The 26146-nt window shown below is 37.6% G+C and overlaps 1 protein-coding gene across 4 annotated transcripts; it reads right to left on the minus strand.

Annotated features, from left to right (window-relative positions):
* Positions 1–9: 9 nt before the first annotated feature.
* On the minus strand, positions 10–21870 carry LOC108136748 (sex determination protein fruitless). Of its 4 annotated transcripts, none has more exons than XM_017258093.2 (6): positions 21723–21870; positions 21459–21659; positions 20151–20951; positions 18032–18286; positions 16093–16225; positions 10–3108 (listed from the first exon to the last, which is right to left on the minus strand). In XM_017258093.2, the coding sequence occupies exons 1-6, from the start codon at positions 21846–21848 to the stop codon at positions 2588–2590; spliced, it is 2037 nt and encodes a 678-aa protein (XP_017113582.1). In that variant the 5' UTR covers positions 21849–21870; the 3' UTR covers positions 10–2587. The 4 variants fall into 4 exon arrangements, with proteins under 4 accessions (XP_017113582.1, XP_017113581.1, XP_017113580.1 ...); XM_017258092.2 differs by lacking the exon at positions 10–3108 and adding an exon at positions 4906–8566; XM_017258091.1 differs by lacking the exon at positions 10–3108 and adding an exon at positions 10297–12381.
* Positions 21871–26146: the final 4276 nt, after the last annotated feature.

Genomic DNA, 26146 nt, shown 5'->3' on the forward strand with positions numbered 1-26146 from the left:
GTGTTGATATATGTTATAATAGTAATCATAAATTTTATTTGGTTTTATTTGCTGTTTCGCTTGACATTTAAATGCTGCTAGTGAATTATATTTTGATTTAAATTTGAATAAATTTGAAATATATATTTTTTTGTTATATATATAAAGATCTTTATGGATTGATTTATTTAAACTGGTAGACGACGAAAAACTGTTAATAATATTTTATTGTTGCTGTGTTGAGTGCCATGCTTCGGCACTGCCACATTTGTGTTTGCATATTGATTAATTAAGTTTGAAAGTGTAGAGCAAAAAAATAAGTTACAACTTGCTGTTGTTTTGTATTTGCGCATGACGAACGTGGAGCAGTATTTGATTTGGGATTCAGTCCCAGTCCTCTTTCCACAGAGCAACCCTCCAGGCCCAGATCTTTGGGAGCTCTTGTTCCAATTGGCCGATTACAAGATCGACGTACAAAAATATTTTGTTTACGATTTATGCTTATATATGGAAAAAAGATTAGAAAAATCCAGCTAGTCTCCTTTCAGCTTTCTCTAGTTAGTTTTCATTTGGTTTCTCGCTGCTTGGTTTCGTTTTTTTTTTATATAATTTCATATTTATTACATTTTTGGTACATAAATCTGTGTGTAGTAGTGGTTTGCCTTAACATCTGTGCTGTTGTTGTTTTTTTTGTTTTTAATTTTCGGTAGTTTATTGGCTTAACGTTTTTCAACTCAATCAACGTAAAACTAAATAAAATTATGATCTCTGTGTGCACATATTTTTGAATATATATACACACGCACATGCACGTAACTTAAAATTAGGAAATCAAGTAAGATTTTAAAGTTAAGGTAAAAGTAAGTTTAAAGAATAACTAGAATATAATTTTATACATTTTGTGCTTTGGACCGAAAGATAACAATTTTGAATAATGCTATAACAAAAATCTTCTAAATAAATATCCAAAAGGCAAGCAACTTTAGCCAAATGTTGCGTCACCTTTACGATATTCTACCATTTTTTTTTGTTATTTTTTCACTTTAGATTTGTATTTTGTTTTTATGTAAAGTTTTGTGCCGAAAATATCACATTTAATTTTATATTTTATTTTCCTTTATAATATATTTTTTGTTTGTTTTTGCCGAAACATAATTTTGTCTATCACAAAATGTTTAAAATTAATTACTTGTGCCGTCTCTGCGGGGACGTTTTGGTTATGGTAATCAAAAAGCAAAATCATCGATTACAAATTATAATGAATTCGTCCAATTTCTCGCCAATTGAGCAGACAATGAAGCAATTTAAAAATATAATTTCTATAGATTTTTCCAATAATTTTATTTTTTTTTTGATTTTAGTGATATGATTTTTTTTCTTGTATAGCCCTCAAATCAGCTAACTTTCATTTCTTCGTGTTTTAATATATGTGTTTGTGTACTTTAACTAAATAAACATTTGACCATAAATATAAACATTCTTAACAAAAAAGTGAGGTGGTTCAAGTGGTTCGAGCTAATCCTAAAAAGTTTAACTTAACGCATAGGACAAAATCAGAAGATTGTTAGAGAATATAAAAAAAAACAGAGGAAAAAATTGGTAAACTATTGGCTATCGAATCGGAACCGATTAAAATAACATATACGTGGTAGTTTATGTATAAGTGCTAACGGTCTACGTAGATTAAAATTAAGCAATCAACAATAAAACTGAAATGCATTTGAGGTATATGAAAATTTCTTTGTAGTTGGTTGAGTAGCTCCCTCATCCGTTGCCTACTCTGCAGAGCATATTGGTTAACACTACGATCTAAATGGTAAACAGTAAAATAAACTAAAACCTAATGTGACCTTCGTATGAGTAGTAGTTGTGGGTGACTGTTGCTGTTGCTGTGGCAGCTGCTGCTCCTGCTGCTCCTCCTTCTATCGTCTGGTGACCCCACGCCTTCGGTGGTGTGGTGGTGACCCCATTCCGCTGACCGAATCAGCCCGTGTGTTTTTTCCTTTCTCTATCATTAGGGTAGTTATTACTTTTGTAGTTTTTAGGAAACAACATTTAGAAACCTTCGAAACGGTTTGTTTGTGGCTTTAGAAAACTGTTCTAGCCGAACGTCTTGCTTTCGCTGCCCTGTTTTATTGGTTATATCCTCCTCCTTAGTTATCAACTGAAACCTTTTCCTAATTTTTCTTTAGTTATACACACATTTATAAATTGATGGGACGATTGTGTCAAAGTTTACCAATAGCTATAGTTAAGATTATCAATATACTTTTAACGCGTTTTGTCATAGCATCTTCGGTTCTATTAGTTGTGGGTTATTGTTATTGCTTGAATAGCTAGTGGGTAATGTACAGACGACGACTAAATGCAAGAAAAAATCCATCTAAACTGCAGCGATTTACAATAAACTCTCGCTGTAGCCATATCTATTGCTAAAGTTGCTATAGTTGCTGATGTAGTAAGCTGGTTGCTGATGTTGCTGCTGCTGTTGCTGTTGATGTAGCTGCTGCTGGTGGTGCTGCTGCTGGTGTTGCTGCTGCTGTTGCTGCTGCTGTTGCTGCTGATAAAGCTGGCGATGTTGGGCTGAATTTGGGCCCCGACCACGCCCTTAAATGGACGAGTTCAGCTTAAGCAGGCGGTCCGGATGCTTGACCCGCAGATGGGAGCGCAGCGTATCGATCCTGCTGTAGGTGGCCGGGCAATAGGGACACATGGACCGCTGGGCGGTGTGCGAGTGGAAGTGGTGCCAGCGGTTGGTCACCTCCTTGCCGCAGGAGCGGCACCGCCACATGGTGCCCGGATCGCGGGACGGCGTGAACATGTTGTGGTACGACATGGTGTGATGTGAATTATGGCCACCGCCGGCTGCAGCTGCTCCGCCGGCTGCTCCTGCTCCAGCTCCTGCTCCTCCCGATCCGGCCAATCCGGCACTGTTTGGCGTGTTGCCCGATCCCTGATTGTAGCCGTGGGCGGGCGGGCCGTTGTGGCCATTGCCGGCGGCGATATAGTGCAGCGGATGATATTCGCGTTTCAGGGCCGCCGACAGGTGCATCCCGAAAGGGGGCGGCGGGGGCGAGGCCGACGACGAGGTCGACAAGGGAGTCGACAGGTGGTGGCGGGCGCTGCTGCCTGCGTTTCGAGAACGAGAAAGAGAAGAACAGAACACACAACAGCCCGTCGAGCGGGACGAAAATCAGCCCAGAGAAATAGATTTCTTTTATTTTTTGAATTTTTTTGTTTTTTTTTTTTGGTTTGGTTTTTCGTATAATAGACAGAGAGAGATAGTGGGTGGGGGTGGTGTAAAAGTGAGTGTGTGAGAAAGACAGAGAAAGAAAGAGGGGGAGAGATATATGGCTTGAGACAGAGATAGGTAGTTCCGTTTTGTGAGCTTAAAACAAATATACTTAGGCGGCATAATGAAAAAAGATCAAACTAGACTAAGAAAATAAGAATCTAAGGAAAAAATACAAAAAAAAAATTAGTATTTATAAAAACAAACAAACGTGACTAACTACAATCAAGCAACTTAGGTCAACGGAAAATATACATAAATGTGTGGCTAACACAAAAAGATTTCGGATCGTTTCTGCGTCTCCTCATATATTTCAGCGTGCAAATGAAATATTCTTTACTTTCTTTAATAATATAGTTCATAAATTTAGATAAGTATAGGTATATGTATATAACGGCGAGTTTCTTTTACAACTAACGGTTATAAAATATAAATTTGAATAGTGCGCCGGATAAGTAGGCAACCTTTCTGTATAAAAATTTATTTCAATTAAGGTAAAGTCGCTTTTGTTTTCCAATGCACTATTCAGTTACAAATTAACTTATAAAACGCCTCCGTTTGTTACTGCAATATCCTTTCTTTCGGCTTTTGGTAATTTTACCTTTTTTAAATTTTTTACAGATGAAATTAGTCACAATCGACGCATACATATAGATATATTCATGTATATATAAATATTTATTAAATAGCACAAATGTGGGTAACAATTCTTTTATGATCAAATGAGGGGTAATTTTCCTGTAAATTCGTATTTTGCAATACTAATTTTCTTTCCTTTTTTGGGTGTAACTCATTTGTGCAAATAATCATTTTGGCTTACACTTAACGAATTCGGGCTGAAACTGATACATAATAAATCCATATATATATATTAAGTAGATAAAAGTAGGGTATTCGTAAATGTTGAAAAGAGGTTAACAAATTCAAATCATAAAAAAAAACAGGAAATTGGGCCGAGGTTTGAAAATTCTCTATGCGTATGTGTGTGTGTGTGTGCGCATGTGTGTAGACAAATGTGGAGGTGAGTGTGTTGGTTGGTATATAGTTTCTTAAACATAAGTTCGACTTTTCATGGGCACCCTAACATCATTGGAAGCACAATTCAAAGCGCACAGCAGAACGGGATTCGGAGATTCGGTTTCGGAGTCAGAGGATCAAAAATAATAAAGTGATCACCATATAGTTTTGTTTCCATAAAATTCAATTTATTTGATTTAGTTTTAATTTTTTTTTTTCTTTTATTTGTTTCTCTGTGTGTGTTTCTGTCTGTCTGTGAGGGTGTGTGTATATGTGTTCTTGTGTGAGATTGGTTCATCTGCCTGTTCTTCAGTTATAGTTATATGATTTTATTACGGTTTAGTAATTCATTTTGTCTCATTGAAAGGCTGCCATAATAGATAGAATGTTTATTAAAAATCGTTTTAAAAAATATTGTAATATATATATTTATGTGTGTATATATAAATTGTAACAAATGCTGCAAGCATATTGTGGGCTTGCTTCACTTTGCTTAACGTTAACTAAACTGATTTCATTTTTTTTCTGATTTTTTCTTTTTTCTTTTCGTTTTTTCATGTTCAACTTTTTTTGTTGTTGCTGCCGCTGTTGTTGTTGTTTATAAATAAAACTAAAAATAGTTTGTATTGCATTTATTAATACAAAAATTATATTAAACTAAGTTTACATTGAAACTAGCACGTCATTAAAATTAGAGGTTCGAACCACTTCTGATCGACTGCAAAAATGCTGTTAAAATTGGTTAAACGAAGTCAAAGTCAAAGTCAAAATCGAAATCAAGTACTGAATTCAAAATAGTTTAAAAAAGGCACCAAAATAAATATGAGAGTGTTTTTGGGCTGTGTGTGGTTTTTGTGTTGGTGGTGTGTTTCGGTAATTTGATAAGCTTGATGACATTTATTGTAAATAGACACAGAAATTGTAGCGAAAACTTCTCATTAACTAACTGCTCTTCTACCTGCTGCTTTATCAGATGTATATATATATTTATAATCATATTCATAGTGATATGCTAACATTTATTTAGTTTTCTGGCGGTGTCTCTCCTCCAAATTTTTGTGACATTTAAAAGAATTTCGAATAGCTTCAAAATGCAGCACAGCATTATTTTTTTTAAATTGATGTGGGGGGTAAGCACCGCTTTGTATTTACACATATTTTTATTTTTTGATATTTTTCTTCGCATAATTCAAATGGTTGGCTTTTGCGTGGTCTCGTCAACATCCTGCACCTTAAACGAAAACTAGTCATATTGCACATACGATACGATTCAAGGAGAGCTGACCTCCTCCTTTCATTCCCTCTTGACCTACTCATTATACTTTAAAGTATATTTGGATTTAGCACCATTTTGCATACCACACAAACTATAGATTACTTTCGATCGTTTTTTAAAAAAACTTCAACTCTCTACATTCCGGCTTAATTAACATAATTTCAATTTGTAATGTGTGGGTGTGTTTTTTTGTGTGTTTGTGGGCGTGTGTGTGTTTAGTTTTACTATAGTTATCACATCATATATAGATAAATTTCTTAAATTTTTGTTTAACAAAACAGCGTTAAAAATAAACATTAAACAAACATTAAGTGGGGGCAGTATTTGATGTAGCATTATTAATAATGTAAATTTAATTACTAAACATTTCATGTTAAGAAGTAGAACAAATAAATATTATGAATATGTGTGTATATAATATATAACTATATATTAAGAATTATGCATTAATTCTTTAGGCAATTAGACGTGTGTGTTTGTTTATGTGATTTGTTTTTGCTTGTTTGCATATGTTCGTGTTTGTGTGTGTGCGCACCAATATCTGGGATTTGGCAATCAATATACAACAACAAATTACAAAAACTATCAGAAATCGTGGGAGAATTTTCAATCATATTTACACCGTAATAAGAGTCAGCGAATATTAATATTAGCTCACGCATGTTTATATAAGTAGGTAGATTATATAGACTGGATAACAAATTCGGCCACATGCATATAATACATCAGATCAGATCGGATTCGATCCATTGGCAATCGCTCAGTTCGAGACTCATTCGCACACACTCCCAGGATGGTTATAAATAATTTAACATTAGTTTAGTATCCATAATCAGTGAATTAGTTTAGTTTAGATTAGATAAGTTTAAAACTGATTCGCTAAGATTAGGGCTGCCGTAATGCATGTCTTCAAGGTCAACTAACATCGATCAAACGCACCGATTTGCACATCATTGATATATCTATATGCAGAGAAAATCCCATTGAATATTGTTTTATAGATAAGATCGGTTAGGTCCAGTAATGCTATCATTCTATTTTACAATTCTCGTTATTTATGCGTAACTCATGACATCCATTAGATCGTAATTAAATATACATTTATATAAAACAGTAAAATGGTTAGCAGCATAGAAATCTCTCGTTTTAAATGTCTTCAATGTTCGGTGTTTGCTCCTAACTTTCAATTTTTTGTAGAGTATCAGAGTGGTTTCCGGGTGGGTGGGTTAGTGTGGGGGTGTGTGGCTGTGGGTGTGCACATATTAGTGTTAAATGCAACAACGAACAGGTGCAAAAAGAGAGAGTGCAGCCAAGGAAGTTGGCACTACCACCAAGAGATTTTGGCACAAATGTCTGACAGGTCCAACGATTTTAATTTGTAAAATTTGTAATTCCATATATGAGTAGTTCTTTAAATACAATTAGGTTACGTTTAGTTCAAGCTTTTTGTTTTTGTTTTTGTTGTAAATATTTGAGTGCTGCTAATTAAAACTTTTTTTTTCCATTTCGCCCTAAATTCCACCCTCTTCTTAGCTTTCTTAGAAACCCTTTTGCTTGCCCCACGAACAAGACTTTTACAATTAAAACTCCATTACAAATAAATCTCTTACTATACTGTATATAAGTGTGTGTGTGTGACTGCAACATCCGTATCTAGTTGAAACCATGACAATGTGTCGCTGCCTGCACAGATCAGCATTAGATTCCTTCTCGCAGCCGGCGATTTATCCTCTCCTCTCCATATTTCGCCTACATAATTGACAAAAAAATTTGGCTTACCCTTAAATCGTTTCAACATTTAAGATCTTATACGCGTTTCTCATCTAAATTAACTTTGCTTTGAGTATCAATTGGTTGCTGTTGCTGATGATGTGTTTGCGAATGTGGTTGCTGCAGTTACTCCTGTTGCTGCTCCTGCTGCTGATGCGGCCTTTTGTTGCAGTTCCTAGTGCTGTTGTTAGCATAACTATTGTTATCATTAATATTACTATTAGTAGTAGTTGTAGTAGCTTCCTTTTGATTGGCATTCGTGGGCTCGCCGCTGCTGCTGATGCTGCTGTTAATGTTATTGATATTGGTATTGGTATTGGTGTTGCTATTGCACAAAGTTTCTTGGGGATCGTAGGGCGCCAGCTGCTTCAGCTGTTCCATATACCGCTCGAAGTTCAGCCTCATCTGCTGCTCCTCCAGCTCCAGCTCATTGTCGCTCTCATCGATGATGATCGTCTGGGCAGGTTGATGTTGCTCCTGCTGACGCCGTTGCTGCTGTTGTCTCGCATTGCCGTTGCTTAGGCTAGTGCTGAGCGACTGTGGCTGCTGCTGCTGCTGATGCTGGTGGTAGTAGTCGCGGGCATAAAAGTTAAAGGGCTGAGCCTTGCGATGTTGCTGCTTGGGGTTGGAGTCATCGGGGCGCCAGGCACCATAGTTCCATCCCAGATACTGACTGTATCATTCACTTGTGGCATTGTGTTGCTGCTGCTGGTGGTGTTGCGGCTGCAGCTGCAACATGTGTTGCTGGGCGAGGGCATGGAGTTGCTGCTGGGACTGCTGCTGCTGTTGCTGCTGCGACTGTTGCTGCGACTGCTGGTGTTGCTGCTGCTGTTGCTGTTGCTGGTGTTGATGTTGCTGCTGCTGCTGCTGTTGTTGGTGTTGCGCTGCATTAAAGGCCGCCGCGGCTGCCGCTGCCATTGCCGCTTGGGAGGCAACCGCTAGCTGGCTGGCCGTGGGCGTGGCCGCCGCCCCCACCGCCGACGAGGACATTAGGTTGTCGAACTTGCGCGTATCCGGATTGTACATGGGATGTTTGAACTTGCAGTGGGTGCGCAGGTTGTCGCTGCGAGTGTAGGTGGCCCTGCACAGCGGACACTCGAAGCGGCCCGGGAAGTGGACGTGGTAGTGGTTGCGGATGTGGGTGACGACCTTGCCGCACAGCTTGCAACGGTGCAGGTTGCAGCCGCCCGAGAGGCGCTCGAAAGTTAGCCGCATGTGCCAGGCCTTGGAGCCTGCGCAATTAATTGTAATTTATTTATTCGATTGATTGCATTTTCATACGTTTTTTTGTGGTTTTTTTTTAGCATGGGTATTTCGGTTTCGTTTTCGGTTTTTATTAATTGGTTCGTTCAAACGCGCAAAGAAAAAAAGAAGAGAAAAACAATGTTGTTGTTGGTGATTCACAGAAACAGAAAAATCATTTTTATAATAATTCTTAAACTGTATAATTAGATGGTTCTCAGAGTCAGCGTGTGTGTGTGTGTTTGGTGTGTGTTTATGGTAGTAGATTCGTAATTTCGGCTTTGTTCTTTTGCCATGGAAAGAATGATTAAAACTGAAACGAATGATTGTTAAATCAATTTTGTTCATATTCCTGAGACATTGTGTTATGTGGGCAGAGACACTCTTCACGTGGAGGGTTTGGATTATATATATATATCTTGAATTTTTCGCAAACAAATTTTGTTACACCCAAAAAATCGACAAATAAATACAGTTAAGAATTGATTTTTCTTTTGCTTTTTCCATGGGTTTTCGAGAAATTGGGAAATGTAGAACAGTACTTGAATTGGGGAGGGAGAGGAACATTATTGCTATGTCAAAAATGATGATTCAAAACAATTGATTCTTGGCAATGGATTCACTTAAAATATTCGAATTATTTACAATAATCGGTGGGGTGACGGAATTGGATACTGAGGAACCCAAACCAAATTATATGTATGTATGTGCAAATGATTTGTGTTTGGACACTTAATTAAAATCTAATAGCAATAGTAATTTTTGATGAATGTTGGTTCCGATTGAGTTTCGTTTTCTTTTCAGCTTCTTTGTTAATTTCTTTGTCAAAAGAGCCCAAGAACCGTATTAGTGTCTAATTTTTGTCACTGTTTTCGAAGGAGGGTTTTGCGGAGCGGTTGGTGTTTATTGTTTGGTGAATGTACATAAGTTGGGGAGAGACAGAGAATGAGCGTGAGAGGGACGGGGTCAGTTTGGGGCCAAAAAAACGCAGATGAGGTTAAAAAATGAGTCAAAACAAGTAAATTATATGACTGATTTAGTATGAAGACTAAACGAAATAACTGTAGCGCAGCAACGTCGATAAGAAAAGGCATATCGTATATTGTATATCGAACATCGAATGTCGTTTATCGTTTATCGAACACATTTCATTCAACACCCCTCCTGCCTGGCAGATCAAAAACAATTTAGATCCTCGACCAAAACTAGACGAGAAACTCTGCATACAATATGTATTGAGCGAGAACAAGACAGAGTGAGACAGACTGAGTTTTAGAGGGAGAGAGAAGTAGAGCTTTAAAGTAGGATAGAAAGATTGAGTGAGTGAGTGAGTAGAGGCAAGTGTTTTGTTTAAAAAGTTTAATAAACTAAAACAAATTTTCAATCGTTTGGCCAATTCCTGTTTTTTTTTTGTTTTCTTTAGTTTTGTTCGAATTTGTAGCTTTTCTTTTTAAATTTAAATCATAATACATAAATCATATATATATTTATAGTTAACTTAGGTAACATAACACTAAATTATACAGGAGAAGAATTTGTGCTTAATAAGATCTTAGAAATTGCAACTTACCGTTAAGAGAGTGCGCTTGATGTTTAAATTTTGATTTATATTTTTCGATTTAAAATATTTTAATATTTTTTTTTTATTTTTAGTTGTGTTAAATGGCTTTTAGTACCTAGGGGACGTTTGTTTGTTTTTATTATATGAAAAGAACTGGAATTTGATTTGAAAGAGATTTATTAAGTAAAGTTAAAGATGTTAAATATTGATTTATCCGTTTCACATATATGTTTTTGTATATATCCATATTTAATGTTAATTAATTGGATTTATTGGTTGATTGGTATCTATAGCTAATGTTTAAGTACATTTTTTGATAAAATCTGATTTAAATTTGTTCTTTAGCAAGCGCTGGATCGTAGAAGGTTAATTAATAACTTATTCGATTTGCAAGCAACTCCAATCAACTTCGGTGGGTGTTTTGCCAAAGATATAAATCAGTAGAGCGTCCAGTTTCAAGAACTTGATGTTTTTTCTGGGGGCTCTGGCCAAACAGTTTGAAATTGGACGCTGTCTGAATTTTTACAAAACGAATTCGATCAGAAGTAAGACAAAATTAAATAGTATTACAGAGCGTAATAGACAGAATTTTTAAAAAATATTTCAGTGCGACATATTTTGTTTGTTTTTCGCTTAAGTCTCGATATTGCATGCCTTGCTCGTTGCTTTTTGCCTTTTGCAATTTTCTATATCTTTATGCATTTATTTAATTATCTTTTTGCGACCTTAGGGCCTATGGACTAGAAGAAAGATTAGCTAATATGGCACAAAATGACACGAACAAAAATTAGTCAACATTCACTACAGCACATGTTAATTAAGTAAATAAAATAATAATAACTAACGCGGAAATCGATTGGAATTCTACATATAATACTTGTCAAAGTTTCCCTCCACTGAGTACTGATCGCGGTATTTCTATATCGATATAATAATCCATTTGGTTTGCTAGTGACCTACCAAAAAGCATCTAGAGGTTCAGACGATTTAACAATAAATGGTGTAAAGGTCTTGAAATTAACTACGAGTAGCATAGGTATATTAAGGTTTATAAATAGATATAGATGTACACCCAACTGATGGCTGTTGGCTCCTCACTCTAGATTACGTATACGTTTACTTGATTCTTGGTTACTTAAAACACGTTAGTTGTGAAAACCTTTGCATTCTGTTACTGATTACTTTTGATTTGATTTGTTTTGCCTGCCTAGAGAAGTGATCACATATGTACATAGTGGCTAAAGAACCGATCCTTGATGTCCGCATGCTTGATCTTACAGTGGGCCTTCATGTTATCCCGTCGCGTGAATTTCTGTCCGCAGACAGGACACTCATGGCTCTGGGGTCGATGGATGTTGGCGTGGTGCCAGCGATTCGACACGATCTTGTTGCAGCTCACACATCTGTATAGGGTGGGCAAAGTGCCCGATAACTGGACAAACAGGGTGGAGTAGTCGATGTTATGATCCCGCCGATTGGCCGCCGCCGCTGCTGCAGCAGCCACTGCCGCAGCCGATGAAGTGGATCCACTGGAACTCGAGCTGGGCTGCGGGGAGATCGCCGAATTGGCCACCGAAGCCGGTGCGGATATGGCCGATCCCGATCCGGATATTGAAACCGATCCAGATCCCGATCCTGATCCCAATCCCAATCCCGAGGCAGCGGGATAGTGCGGCGAACTTTGCGAGTGACTGGGTGGTGCTGGTGCCGGGGGCAAAGGCGGTGGATGATGGTGATTGTGGTGCGGTCCGTGGCCATGATAGCTGGCCAAGTCCAACTGTTGCACCGCTCCATTGCTGGTGAGGTAGGCCTGACTATTGGCCACGGGTGGTGAATAGGCCGCCTCGGCGGGGCAGTCCATCAGGGATCGGTGGTGCGGGTGGTGCGGCGGGTAATGGGACAGCAGGTGCTGCTGACGACTGCAGCGGATGGCGCGCATGTTGAGCTCCTTGCACTTATACTCGCAGTTGTAGCCACCGTCCACATAGATTTCCGACCCCGAACGGGAGGCTGCCTCCTCGTCGGGATGCGGAGGGGCATAGACCACCGCCCTTCTGTACTTGGGGGGCGTTCCATGGTAGGCCGACTCCTCAATGTCTGCCGGCTCATGATCCTCCTCCACATCCATGTCACGATCGCGATCCACAACGACCTCCTCGATAACGCCGTGATCAGGCTCACGATTTCGATCCTGTTCCCGATCCGGATGAGGTTCGTGCTTACTGTTAAAACACTTGACGCGACCTGCAAACATTTGCTTGGTTCATATTAGGCGTCATCACTGTGGGGGTGGGAACTGAAGGGGTGGATATAGAGATGAAGAGGCAGGGGATTCGGATTCGATCGCGCTTCTCTTGCATTCCATGCGCACAGTGGGCTTAATGCCAATGCTTTTCGGATGTGTACGGTGGGTGTGGATAGTGTCTAATTTGAACTAAGTAGCCACAAAAGGCGAAAGGCAAAAAAACTAGGGTGTGTGTAAAATATTGTTGGTGTGCCTATTAATAAATACCAAATAGGGTGTACCAATATCGCTCTAGGACGACTCCTCAGAAAATTTCGAACAATCTAACTATTAATAAATATTGGTTCTTACTGATTTTGATTAACTTCAAACCAAAATTTTAGAAAAATTTTCAATTTTTTTATCTAAAATGATGAATTTTATCTGGTTACGTTTCGAAGTTAAATATAACCTTATACATATTTATATATATATATCGTAATTCAATTTTAATTGTTGTGTTTTTTAATAAAGGCTCAGTTTCCAAATTTTCAGTTTCTCGTGTAAAATTTTTACTCTACATTCTTCTAAAACTTTGATCATTTTTTTTCAGATCGGCTCAACCTAGTTCTGGCTTAATTAATAGGCTATTTTTTGTGTTTGTGTTTTTGGGAGAAATGCAAGAAAAATGGAGGAAAAGACAGCTACGAGACTGGGTTTAAATGGTTTTGGAACATTTCCATTTTGTTTCGATTTCGGAACAAACTTTGTGTTTGAATGCGTGTGGTGGCCAAAAGATTATAAACGTAAGGCTAAAAACACAAGTCAAGTGATCGGTAAGGATGTTTGGGCTAGGAATCGAGGCTATGGGAATAACGAAGCCTGGAAATTATAATATACAGATCGATCGAAGGTGGAAGGGGTGGGTGAAAACAAGTCAAATCAAGAGTCTTAATCATACAGTTGGCGGAGTCTGTGGAAAAAACAAAACAAATCAAATCAAGGCTGGACTTAAAGCTAAGGCGGCATCGTTTCGGATCGGCAGGATTTTATAGCTCTAAGAAAACAATTCAGCTAAATTAAGTATACTTTGCATCAAAGCAAACCAATCAATCAACAGTGTGAACAGTGTGAAACGGATTGGGAAAAATAATAAGTTAAACAAAATCAATGTAAACAACTTTGGTTTCGTGTCATTTCGTGGCATCGACAATTTTGGTTGGGCTTATATCTTATAGTCTTGTATATTTGATTCTTTATAATACAGTTCTCATACACAATATTTGTTTTTTGTCTGTTTTGTTTTTTGGGATAACTTTCGTTTTAGTACTTCAATGTTGCAACAGATTTTTAGCTACAGTTTAGCTTGGTGTTTATAAGTAATATATATGTATATATTTAGTTTTTTGTTTTATATTATTACACTCTTTTTGTTATATTAGCAAATTCCAGTTCTTTTTCTTTTTTGAGATTTGTTGGTTTCGATGGTGGTGAGGGGTTTTTGGGCGCTGGGTGCGGGTTTTTTTTTAGCTGTAAGGTAACTTCAAATTCGTTTTAATTTCATTCAAAATTTCAAAAATTTCAAAATTTCTGTGATAAGTTTTTCAAATGTTTCTTTATTTTGTGCGCAATTTGGAGCCAATGTGCGAGATTTGTCACTCTCCTTTACACTTTACCGTTATTTTTGCAGCTGCTCTCTTTTAAGGATATGTGCAACAAACACAGACACAAGCATACACACACACACACAGACAGTTAAGTACAGAGAGAGAGCGACAGAGAGAGATAGAGATAGAAAGAGAGTAGGCAAAAGAAAGATAGTTGGAATACATTTAGTTAGCTTGGCAGAAAACCAGTTGAAAAAACACAGACAATCAGTTACAGTTATCTCGATTAAAACAGTGTGACAAAATATGGTTCAACGGATATTTTTCACATTAAATCATAAATGCAGCAATGTTAGTAGAAATATCCAAAAGAGGGAAAAGTACAGTCTGTATCTGTGTATGGGCGAGTGTGCTTGTGTGTGTGTGTTTGTGTGTGTGTGTGTGGGTGGGCTTGTATTTAAGTGTGTGTGGAAATAACGGAAATAAGAACACATCGATTTTGGAAGCTGTTTTTTTTATTTTTCTTATTCACACTGAGAAGTTTTTATTATTTTTTTTATTTGCTTGCTTTTTGGTTTCTTTTCCATTTCTTAGACAATAAGTTGCAACATTAAAGACGAAAAGAGATTTGGAAAAAATTTAGAGGGTTTTCATGGTTACTTTTATTGAAATTGAATTAATTTTTTGTAGCAGAGTTTTATAAATAAAGCATGGACAAAATAAAGAATAAGTAAATAACGAAATTAGGGTAACTTGGGAACAAAAAATTAATCAGAAAGCGCTTGGAAAATAACTTCAGTGTATCAAATGATATTAAATTAAATTTGAAATTTGTTATATGTTTTTATTGTATGATTATTTTTGTTTTTTAAATTTTTTATAAGTGTTTGGTTTATGATGTTGTATTCGCCAGTTGTGCTAATTTTTTTATTTTTATTTTTTTTTGGTTTTTGTATGACAACGAAGTTTTTGTTTTAAAAACTAATTGAATTTCTTTTGGGAATTTTCGAACTGACTTAGGACTAGTTGTGGCATCATGAAGGTAATATCAACTGATAAGTTTTAAATAATAGATATAAAATTAAAGTAATCGATACGTCAATGAAAATCGAATATGTGTATGTGATGGCGTGTGAGTGTATCAAAGTGTTTATGTGTGTGTGTCTATGTCTATGTATAGGCGTCATAAAACATGCAACATGCGGCAAACATACGGCAAAAAAAAACTAAACCGCAATCGATATCACGATCTAGTCCCAGCTTTAATGGGAAACTCGTCCTAAAAGTTAGATCTAAGTATACATATATATAACAATATAGAATACCATAAGATACGAAAAACAACGAAATAATAAAGATATGCATGTAGAGAGATATTTTGGTAGGAGAGGTGTTGATCTGTTGCTCTAACTAGCACTTTGGGTCTTACTTCTCTTAGGATCTATCATTCGGAATATATCGATAAATACATAGGACAAATTAAGGTACTGTACTTACAAAAGCATACAAAATACGGGGTTTTAAAAGGGTATACTTGTCTCAGGGGTTGGAAAAATGAGGAAAATGCATGCAGGAACATTCAGAAAATAAACATATAAACTGGAGCTTGGAGTTTAGATCAGTTTAGTTGTAGGAATTTATCGTACCCTTCTCCAATTTATATACATATTTACTGAGGAAATTGGGATTTATCCAGGGGTTTACACAACTTAACTATAGATTAAAGTAATTTGCTCAATTGGGTTAGATTTTAATTACGGGTCAGGGGCAGGAAAGTAACAGAAGTAAAGCTACAAGTTTTCTAAAATATTCTTTACAGTTTCTCAAAATATGTTGTTGGTAGGGTTTTCTCGCTTTTCTTGAACGCATGGTGGAAACAAAGTTGGTTAAACGAAAAAAATGTATATCAACCAAAAGCTAATAACAAATTACATACGCAATATATAGATACATAAGGTAAGATATACTTTCGGTTTTCGAGTGCGTTAGGTATTCAAAAGCTCAGAGAGAAGAAGATTCTTTTGTGTGTGGTTTACTTGTAGTAGTTGTAGTTTTAGTGGTGCTAGCTCGGTTCTGGCTAAGGCTAAATGGCTAAATGGCAATGCTCAGCGGTCAACTACTCACCGTCTATATTGTCCGTCTGATCCAGCTGCAGCTGTTTGGCATCGTTGTGCTCGTCCCGCGCATCTGCTGCTTGCAAAGCATGCTGCGTCAGCAAGGTGGACATGTCCTCCGCGTGCAGCTTCAGAGCAGCGCTCTTGGGTTGCAACAAGAAATCGGGAGAGAGGGTAAAGGGGATATAGTAAATCCAGCCAAAATGTGGGACTACAAATCTCAATTTCGCTTTGGAGTCCCCTACAACTTTAAAAATGTATAAAACAACCTTAAGCTATGTTCACTTTAGTTTGGCTTCTAACTTAAAGAACAGTGTTATATATTTTGTTTACTAATTTTTTTGTCAATGTTGCAATCAAAAATTCTATGTTAAAGTTTATTGTTTATTATTTTATTTTTAAACTTTGTGTAATAGGCAATACTAACTAGTTCAACTAACACAAGACAATATGAATTGTTGGCCTGTAACCCTTTTCCGTTCTAATAAAAACAAAATATAATAATTTTTTATCAAGCGGTGTAAGGAGTTTTACTTTCTTTGAAACATTTAAAGTTTTAAGGAACACTTTAGCCTTTTTGTGGTTCTTTATGCTGCCAAGCTTCTTAATATAATTATTATTTTATTTTGTTCATTTTATTGTTACATTTTTGCCATTGCAAAAGCCAGCCCAAGCTTGAATTTTTTGTTCACAGCTGCTGCTGATTCTTAGTTTCTAAACATATTTTATTTGTCGTACATTTATTTGATTAACAGAGTTTAATGCTAAGGCCTAAGGCTAATCCTGAGCGGTGTGTGGGGTCCTTTTCGAGGACCTGTCTCTCTATGAGCTTTCCTTTCCCACATTTATGGTGATGATGTCGGGGGAAGGTCGCTTGGCGGTGCCACCTGCACTTCCACTGGGCGTCGGATGTTGCTGCTGCTCCTGGAGCTCCCGTTCGTAGCACAGGCGATGCGACTTGCATTTGTTATGGTGATTGACGATCTCCAAGCGGAAATTGGAGTTCCCTTCCACAAAGGAGGTGCGGATGTCGGCCAGCTCACCGCTCCATTTGCGGCAGTGCCTGCAGAACATGGTATTGGCCCGCTCATCGTATTGCAGCCACTCGAACTGGTATAGCCAATTGGCCCGAAAACGACCACTTTTCCGGGAACTACCACCGCCAGATCCCGGTGTTGCTGCTGGGCTCAGAGATTTCCCCAGTGGCTGGTGTTGCTGCTGTTGTTGCTGCTGCTGCTCCTGATGTTGCTGCTGGGCCAGCAATCTCTGCATGGCCGAGTCCAGGCCCTCGTTCTGGTAATGAAGTTGCAAACTCTTCAGCTGGGCCTCCACAGCCTGGTGCAAGAGCATTTGGTGCATGGACTTGTTGCCAGTGCTACCTAAAAACGCCTCTGATTTTTTCACCTATACACACAGGATTGAGAAAATTGTGTTGGCAAAACATGGATCTGATAGAAGGAAGGATTTTCTGGTCTTTACTTTACTTTTACTTTTACATTTACATTTGCTTGAGGCGCAGCATTGTTGAGATTTTTTCTTTTTCTTTGGCCGATATTCCGTTTCGAATTTGGAAAATTCAATTTAAACGCAATTCACCAATCCTTCGTTCTGCTCCCATTTTGCTAGATTTGCTTTAGATTTACTTATATTTTAAGAGAATACATTTTTAGGGCAGCTTGAGCTAGCTTGGCTTTGACCTATTTTTGGGAAGCATTTTGCAATTGGCTAGCTTAGAGGTATAAAAATGATTTAACAAAAAGGCTTTTAAAAAAGTGTTTTGTACAGTAGTTGGAACCATCGAACCGGTTCAAAAAAAGAAAAAACCTTAACAAACTAAACGATGCAGCAACAAAATTATAATCGAAATTCAATTAAAATGGAGAAGTACTCTAGATTAAATCGACTGTTCTGATCTGAATTAATCTGACCGACTGGCAGACTGGACTTACCGGCAAGTAATCCGGCGGCAGGCCAACGTGATGCTCGCGATGCTGCTGCTGCTGTTGGGCGTCCATCAGCTCCTGCTTGATGCTCAAGGACTGGCTCAGGCCGCTCAGGGCACTGGCCGCGCCCACATTGCCACCACCGCCGCCCAGGTGTACGCTGGTGGTCATCGAGAGCGGCGAGTCGTGGCGGCCGCCGGCGTCCTCCGACTCCGAGGTGCTGCCGCCCGTCTTGGGCACGGGACTCGACTTAAAGTTGGCCTGAAAAAAAAGAAACACTGAGTCAGCAAAAGCAGATACAACTAATCCAAATTAAAACACTTTGACAGCACTCATTATTTATTAATTTCATTGAGTTTTAGTCAAGTAGTGATTTTGCAATCAATGTTCGCTGGGAATTGAATGTTAAGAACTTGATGTAGTACCTATAGTAGTTGTGACACCTTAAAATAAATATTATTTTCAAACACGTGTCTAAAAACAATATTTGTTTAAATTTATATGGCCTTATCTATATGGAAATATTTTTTAATTTTAATAAATAATTATTTTATACATCTATTGGAATTAAATAAATTAAAATGCATAATCATCCGTCTTTTTTTAAATAAATAATCAAATAATTTGCATAAATCTCAAAAAACCCTTGTTAGTGTATAGAAAGCGACACCTTTATAGCTCGTGAAAATAAACAGAGAAATAGAGTGAGCAAAAGAAAGGGAGAGCGGCACGTGCCTTGCCAAAAAAAACTTTACGCTCCCTGATAACAGCCAGAAATAGCAAAAATAGCTGCCAAAACACCAGCGCAGCACTATTTGATCGCAGATCAGTGGCCACAGCTGATACCGCAGTCATGTGAGCGAGTCGAGCGTGTGCCCATCATGGTATCGCAAATGCCAAACATAAATGTTGATATTGTTTGTTTGTTTGCCTTTTGCTGCCACCACCCGCCGACCGATAAGCGAAAAGTTTGGCAAGCTTATGGTAATACGGCTCGAAGGCCAACCGAGGGGATGGCGGAATGCCTAATATAGACACGTATATATGAAAGACTTCAAACCTTAACCTTACTGGATTTTTTTCCGGTTTTCTATTCTATTGAGCTAAGGCTCATAAAGTAACTATTATTTATCACTGAATCGAATGTTAAGTGTTTTATTGCAAAAAAGGGTTTACAAAACAAGAAATATTAACACAACAAAAGGACCCTCTCATTAAAAACGATAACTCAATTTACGACCAATAAATTATTTACAATGTACAAATGGGTGGCGAAAGATATGTACGTATATCTTATTTAATCGAGCCATTCAACCGAATATAATATAAAACTAATTATAATTTTATTTTAAAATGGTTTTTGTGTGCACAAAATTTAGCTGCAGATACATAAAATTAATAAATTATTATTGAATTATTATTAAAAAAAAGCTACTTATATTCTACAAATACATTACAAATAAGACTTTAATAAAAGTAACGTACTACTATAATAATTTAATTATGCTGTAACTAATAAACAATTGTCGCCTGTTTGGATGTGAGATAATTTCTAATTAATTTTAATTGTCAGGCAATTAAGGCACAAACCACAAAAAAAAAATGATTTAAATATCAAATGCGGAATTGCTGACTGACTGACGAAGCTGGCAAATTGTTTAGGTATGTTTGTGGGAAACATAAAAACAAACAGAGGTAATTTAATTTCGAGGGCTATGAGCTGACCAATTAAACAATTAAATATACACGGAAGGCTTTGGGGACCTAATGCATTGAAAAAAAGATGCCTTTGCTAAAATTATATTTAAATGTTCTTGTGTTTGAATGTTCCAAGTTTTGATTAAATGTTGGCACAATAATCAAAAGGGAATACATTTTCTTTTATTTAAAACAGCGAACTCTAATGTATTTATTAAAAAAAAAACAGTTGATTACCAGAAAGTCTTTATATTCTAGATCTTTATTCTGACCACCACAGTGCGTATACTTAATAATAAGAACAATATATGTTAAGTATACGCATTACATTTTCCCTCCGTACTTTCAGGAAGTAACGAAAAAGCTTAGTGATTTTAGAGCATATCAAATCAATAGCAAATACATGAGATAGGCATCGATCGCTCACCTGAGAGTCCTGCGGGTAGTGCCTGTCCTGGTGGCTCGAGGACAGCGAGTTATCACAGTTGGATGATGAGTTCTTACGTCTGCGCTTACTACTACTCAGCTGCTCCACCGGCGTGGTGGACAGCTCCCTGTCCCTGTCTCGCTCACGTTCTCTTTCCCGCTCACGCTCTCTGCTGTTGTTTCGCTCCCTATTGTTGTTGTTGTTGTTGCTGCTGCTATTATTATTGTTGTTGTTGTTATTATTATTGTTGTTGCCGGTACTGCTGCTGTTGCTATTGTTATTATCCTTGTTGCTATAATCCAATTGCAACAGATCATCGCGACTGTCGGTCCGTTCGAGCGTACCGCGCTCGCTACCGCGATCGCTGCAACCGTCTGCGCTGGCACTTCGATTGGCGGCCGCTGCAACCGCCGCAGCAACCGCCGCGGCGGCCGCCGCCGCACTGGCGCTGCCGACGCTCGGAGATCGTTCGCCGCCGCTGGGCGTGGTCAGCCCTAGGGCGACGGCGGCCGCATTGACATTACCGCCGGCGGCCGCTACCGCTGCTGCCGCTGCCGCCGCTGCCGCCGAGCTGCGCTCGCTCATGCTGCTGCTGCTGCGCTGCGTCAGCTCGTCGCGCAGATCCCGTTCGCAGCGGGAGCGCAGGGAGTCGCGGGATTCGCGCATCGCATCGGCCACGCCCCCAGCGCCGCCGGCATAATTACTCGGCCCACGGCCGGTCGGCGAACTGGCCGCGGAATCGCGCAGCTTGTCGCAGTCGGAGCGGTAATTAAGATTGTTGTTATCTGTGAGACCACGCACCTGCAAAAGTACCAAAAAAATTAAATTTTATTAGAATTTCATATCAACTAAGCTTTGCGTTGCCCTGGTATTCCCAAAATTCTAACTTGAAATAAACACAACAGAAATGCAAAGTACAAATTTCCCCTTAAACGTCAGTAACAGTATAGAGCTTCCTGGTTGATAATGCACTGCTCTTACTTTAACTTTAGTTTATATTCTGTTTTTCAGTTTAAAAATATAATGATCTCAAAAATTCGGAAATTGTACAATTGCACATATATTTTATATATATATATTATATATATATATATTTTTTATATATCGCTTACGTAAGAAAGGCATGCAATTTATATAATATGTATTATAAAAACATCACACAATATCTTATAAATTAATGGTTCGAAACATGTTGCCTTAAACAAATTGTGTTTTTTTAATAATTTTTGAGTAAACAAAAAATAAATGTTCCCTCTTCTTGAACTATTTTAAGTAAAGTCTAAATATAATTCCCAGATCAACACATACCTGCAGGCTCTCGGCCGTTTTGAGAAACATCGGCAGCGAACTCTGACCGACGTTGACCTCGCCCTTGTACATGAAGTCGAGCAGAGAGCGCATCTCTGAGTATCTGACATCTTTCAAGTAGATGATGGGATGTGGATGCTGGTTCTGTAGGAAAATCGTCTCGAAGTACGGACTGCAGGCTGACAAAATGGTTTGGTGAGCCTGTAAAGGGAATGCAAAAAGGTAAAATGTTAAATTTCTATAATAAATATTCGAAAGACGCACCTTGACTGTTTCGCCCTCGCAGGCGAGCGTGACATCGCATAGTGCCTCCCGCTGAAGCAGCGAGGTGAGCACGCCGGTCAGATTTGAGGGATGATTGTTCCAGCGCAAGCAGAATTGCTGGTCCATCGCTCCTTGGTCAGTGTTGTACCTGTAATGCATGAAATGATTGCATAAGTATGTGACAAAATATTAAAACATCAAAAAATCAGAAGCCTTTATATATGTAAGTCCCTTTGGCTATATTAGTTACTTAGATTAAGAATTGTAGTGCATTATTTCATTTACTTTACAAGTTCATTTTAATTAATTGTTTATTTTGTAATGAATTAAATTTTTAATTATTTATACGATTGTGGATTCATATCTGTAAATATTATGTAGGATTTGTATGATTTATTAAGAAATTCATAACTTTGTTTAATTAATAGTTTATTGCATGGATAATGCACTCGTATTTGTTAAATATCAAAGGTTATGCTTTCAAATAATAACAGATTACCTTTCGAAAAATTAAGGAAATACGTTCGATCCGAGGGTTAAAAAGTTAATCTGGATCAGCAACATCGTTCCTGTTTTTATTCAATATTTTAATCATTGCCGAAACGGAAACGAAAGCGGAAACGGAAGTAATTCATTTTTAGAGCCCGTCTCGTTATCGTTATCGCCGCACTTGCCCTAATTTGTGAGCGTGCGTAACGTTTGTACAAGAAATACCAATGGCAATTTGTCATTGAACACAATTGCTCATTACAATTGCCGAATGCTCGGGGCTGTTCTCAATTATTTATTGCATTTCCGGTGCCCGATAACAAACCGCACGATGTGTGTTATTGTGGTGCCAAACTCCAGAGTTGCATCTGTATTAGAGTGTTAATTGTCATTTTGCCATGTAGCCGCCATGTTTGGCTGCTGGCTAACTGTTAATTACTCGGCCAAACAGACGAGCAATTCATGCAAATTTGGTTGACAGACCGAGAGAAGGGACTGGTGGCATAATAGATGGTATTTGTGGCTTATCTACATATATATTATACAAAATTTATGGAGCCCTCATACCCACTTACAGAGCTGCCTAAGAATAGAAGTGATGTTGATATTTCTTTATTACAATTGCCTGGAATCCAGCCTAATCTTAACGGCCATTGGTCAAAGTTCTAGTGGGGTAACTGGGGGTAAAAAAAAAGGGGAACATTGAGAAATTTGATAAGAAGCACTTTTGCTTTCTTTTGCGACGCTGAATTTGTGTTAAACTCAATTTGAGTGAGATATTAAGGTACCCGGTAAGTGCTAAAAAATCGAATATTCGAAATATACAAATATTTAGACATTGAGTAAAAAGCCGCCTCTATCAGAATAGCAACATACAATAATAACTGATTTTTAGAATAGAATAAAGGCTAGTAGTATCAGATACCAAAATAATAGAATAGAATAAAGAAATAGTAGTATCAGATGCCAGATATACCCATTAGTTCTACGAATACCCAGTCAAAATGAGAGGGAAACTGAGAAAGAGAGTGAGCTTTAAGCTTTTGCCGGCGACGCTTATTGCTTAACAAAATAAATAAACAAAACGTCAAAGAACTTTTTCGCAAACTGAATTTTGACCGTGAGAAAGAGGCACCCAACAGCTACCAAGAGAGAGAGAGAGGAAAGAGGGGTAATGCGGCAAGAACGAGAGGGGAGAGTGGGGAAAACAGAGAGAGAAAGAGAGAGCGAGAGTGGGTGCGCGCGTGCGGGAGAGATTAGATCGGTTTGGAATATGTACGTAGGAATAGCAATAATAACAATTACAGCGTGTGCGCGTGTGGGGGCCGCTGTCGTAAGCATTTTTTATTGGCGATCTTTTTTCTCCCTCTCTCCATCGCCCACCACCCGCTCTTTCTTTGTTTGATTTGGCGTTCAAAAAAAAAAAGATATAAACTAACATCACATTAACAAATTGAACTTTCATTTTCATTGGCATATAACTTTTTGCATTCTTTTGCTATATTGTTTTTCTTTAAGGTTTCTATTATTCTACATACATATGTATTCTGTTGAAAGTTAGGACATTTCACAAAATAAAATCGAGTTGTGCATTCAGCTTTTGAAATTTACATTTTGTTGCATTTAACTTAAACTGAACTTAATATGTAAGGTTTGCGAAACAAGAATATAATTCCATTAGTAGTAATAATTGTTATGAATTTATGTATTTCCCTTAGTTATTGTTATAGTAAGCTGATAAGACATAATTTATGGATGAGGTATACAAAGGTAGTAAATAATTGTGCCCAAAATAACAAAGGGAAACCCAAAAGTTATCTATTTTAATTGTCACTCAAAGCAGAAAAAAACTGATTCATTGAAGTGAAATACGTAAGACCAGCAGTCTTTGTAAGGATAACGTATTTTTTTAACAAACTAGTATGAATGTTGTCAGATTTAATTATTATCATGCAATCATTTTAAATTTTATATTTTGAATTGTCACACTGATTCATAAAAACGAAAAGAAAGCTAGGTACATTTTGGTATTAAGCTAAACTAATTAATTGCAAAAACAATTTATGTCGGTAAAATCAAACAACTTTGGTTTGATTACAGATCGACTGTAAAAACTTGTATAATATAAAATTTTATTATTAAATATGTCAACAACATTTTTAAAAACGTGTTTAGCCCCCTAAAAAATCTAATTTTGCGGTAGTCACAAAGTATACTTTTGTTGGCCATAAATCATTTTGTAAATATAAAATCTCTCTTACGCAGCTGCCTATTAATAGTGACACTCTGGCTTTAATTTCTTTTTAATAACTTTACTCGCCATTTATTTACAAAGTCGTTGAAGTTACAAAAAAAAAAATAGAACGCAACGTAGCCAGCGCCGGCGCCAACGAAAAAAAAACTCAAGCCAAGCAATTTCGACGTATTGTGCTTTTTATAATTTTTATTTTTTCATTCAATTTCGTTTTCGTTGACGGGCAGCAGTGCAGTCGACGTCGACGCCGGCGTTGCATGCGATTGCAGTTTTTATTTACACTTGCGCTTTCAATGCAAATTTGCTATGAATGCAAACAAAGTTGTTGTCGGTCGCGTTTTTGTTGCCGCTTCTCCGATTGTTCTGTTTAATTAATGAGAACTTTTACTTTCGAACAACAGTAGCGTTGCGCTTACGTAAATTGTTTAAAAATATTTAAGCGCTTATCAGCGAGCGTTAGCGAGTAGGCGGCACCAGGGGCGGAGCGCAGGCGGTGTGATCAAATTGCGCAATGTTAAATGACGCTCAACATCAGCTAAAACGTGTTGCTGTAACGCTTAGCGAATCAATATCAACATGCAGATACAAGCCCAAGTTACAGATAAGCGGCATAAGAAAAAATTTAATGTGAAAAAAAACATTTTGTCACGCGTCAACTTAGATAATCAACGCTAACTGCCTGTCACACTGTAAGCAAATAAATTCGGATAAAGAAGCCGAAGCTATAGTACCCTTCTAATTTAGACGGATTGAGTCTGTGACAACTAAAATATATATTCGCCAAGGCTTTTATCTAATTGTATAATATCCCCTTAAATTAAAGAATGTTTGCAAAGGGGTTTATACCATTTATAAGTCAGCTTCAAAAGATAAATATGTTTATTCTTCGTAATTATTACTTCGAATAAAATCCGACATAAAAGAAAATCAGGATAAACCAAGTTGATCTGACGTTTCCAATTTTTTTTAAAACAGCTATTGGTTTTTACGAGCTGTTTTGGTTATAAGGTGTTATGTGACTTTGCAAAGGCAAAAGAGAACAACTTAAATTAAAGTTTGGTCCAGAGGAAGTTGTAGTTTAGTACTATATGGATTATTGCTGTGCCAATTATCATTTGATTAGGTACGTTTTCACTTCTTCACATAACAAAACCATTTTGTAAAAACTTAATGTGAAAATAACTGATATATATAGATATATATAGAGATATATTTTCAACTGCGTTGCAAGTACCTCACTAAAACGTAAATACCTTTAGTAGGGTATAAAAAAAGAAAAAAAGTAAAATATACTTATGGGACGCACGGGGCGTATCAGTAATGGCCTTCAACTTTCAGTTAGTGGCGCCTTATCGTGCGAGACGGCGACGCTGGCATCGCTGCCGACTGCTCTGCCCGCGCTCAACGCTCAGCTGTAAGCGAAATAGTTTTTTTTCAGCCTTTTCTGTTCAATTTACACGTTCTAAATAGTTTGCGCAAAGCCGAACGAGTGTGTGAGTATCCGTGAGATACGCGAGCAAACGCACACAACCACTTGAGTTGCGATAATAATTATAAATACAAAGTAGTTTGTTGATATTTGTTGTTGCCTGCCGCTGACGTTTGACGTTTGTTGATCTTCTCGTTTTTGTTGCTGCTAGTTTTCAATTTTCGCTTTGCTGTTTATCTTTTGCTTTAGAAC

This window comes from Drosophila elegans, unplaced genomic scaffold (assembly GCF_018152505.1).
Source record: "Drosophila elegans isolate 14027-0461.03 unplaced genomic scaffold, ASM1815250v1 contig_476, whole genome shotgun sequence".
In the NCBI taxonomy this organism is placed as follows: domain Eukaryota; kingdom Metazoa; phylum Arthropoda; class Insecta; order Diptera; family Drosophilidae; genus Drosophila; species Drosophila elegans.

Coding starts and splice junctions, on each gene's coding strand:
- LOC108136748 (XM_017258091.1), bottom strand. CDS start 21,848: ATGGACCAGCAATTCTGCTTGCGCTGGAACAATCATCCCTCAAATCTG. Junction 20,952..21,458: donor AAACGGCCGAGAGCCTGCAG/GTATGTGTTGAT, acceptor GTACTTTTGCAG/GTGCGTGGTCTCACAGATAA. Junction 12,382..16,092: donor TCAGACGGACAATATAGACG/GTGAGTAGTTGA, acceptor AAATGTTTGCAG/GTCGCGTCAAGTGTTTTAAC.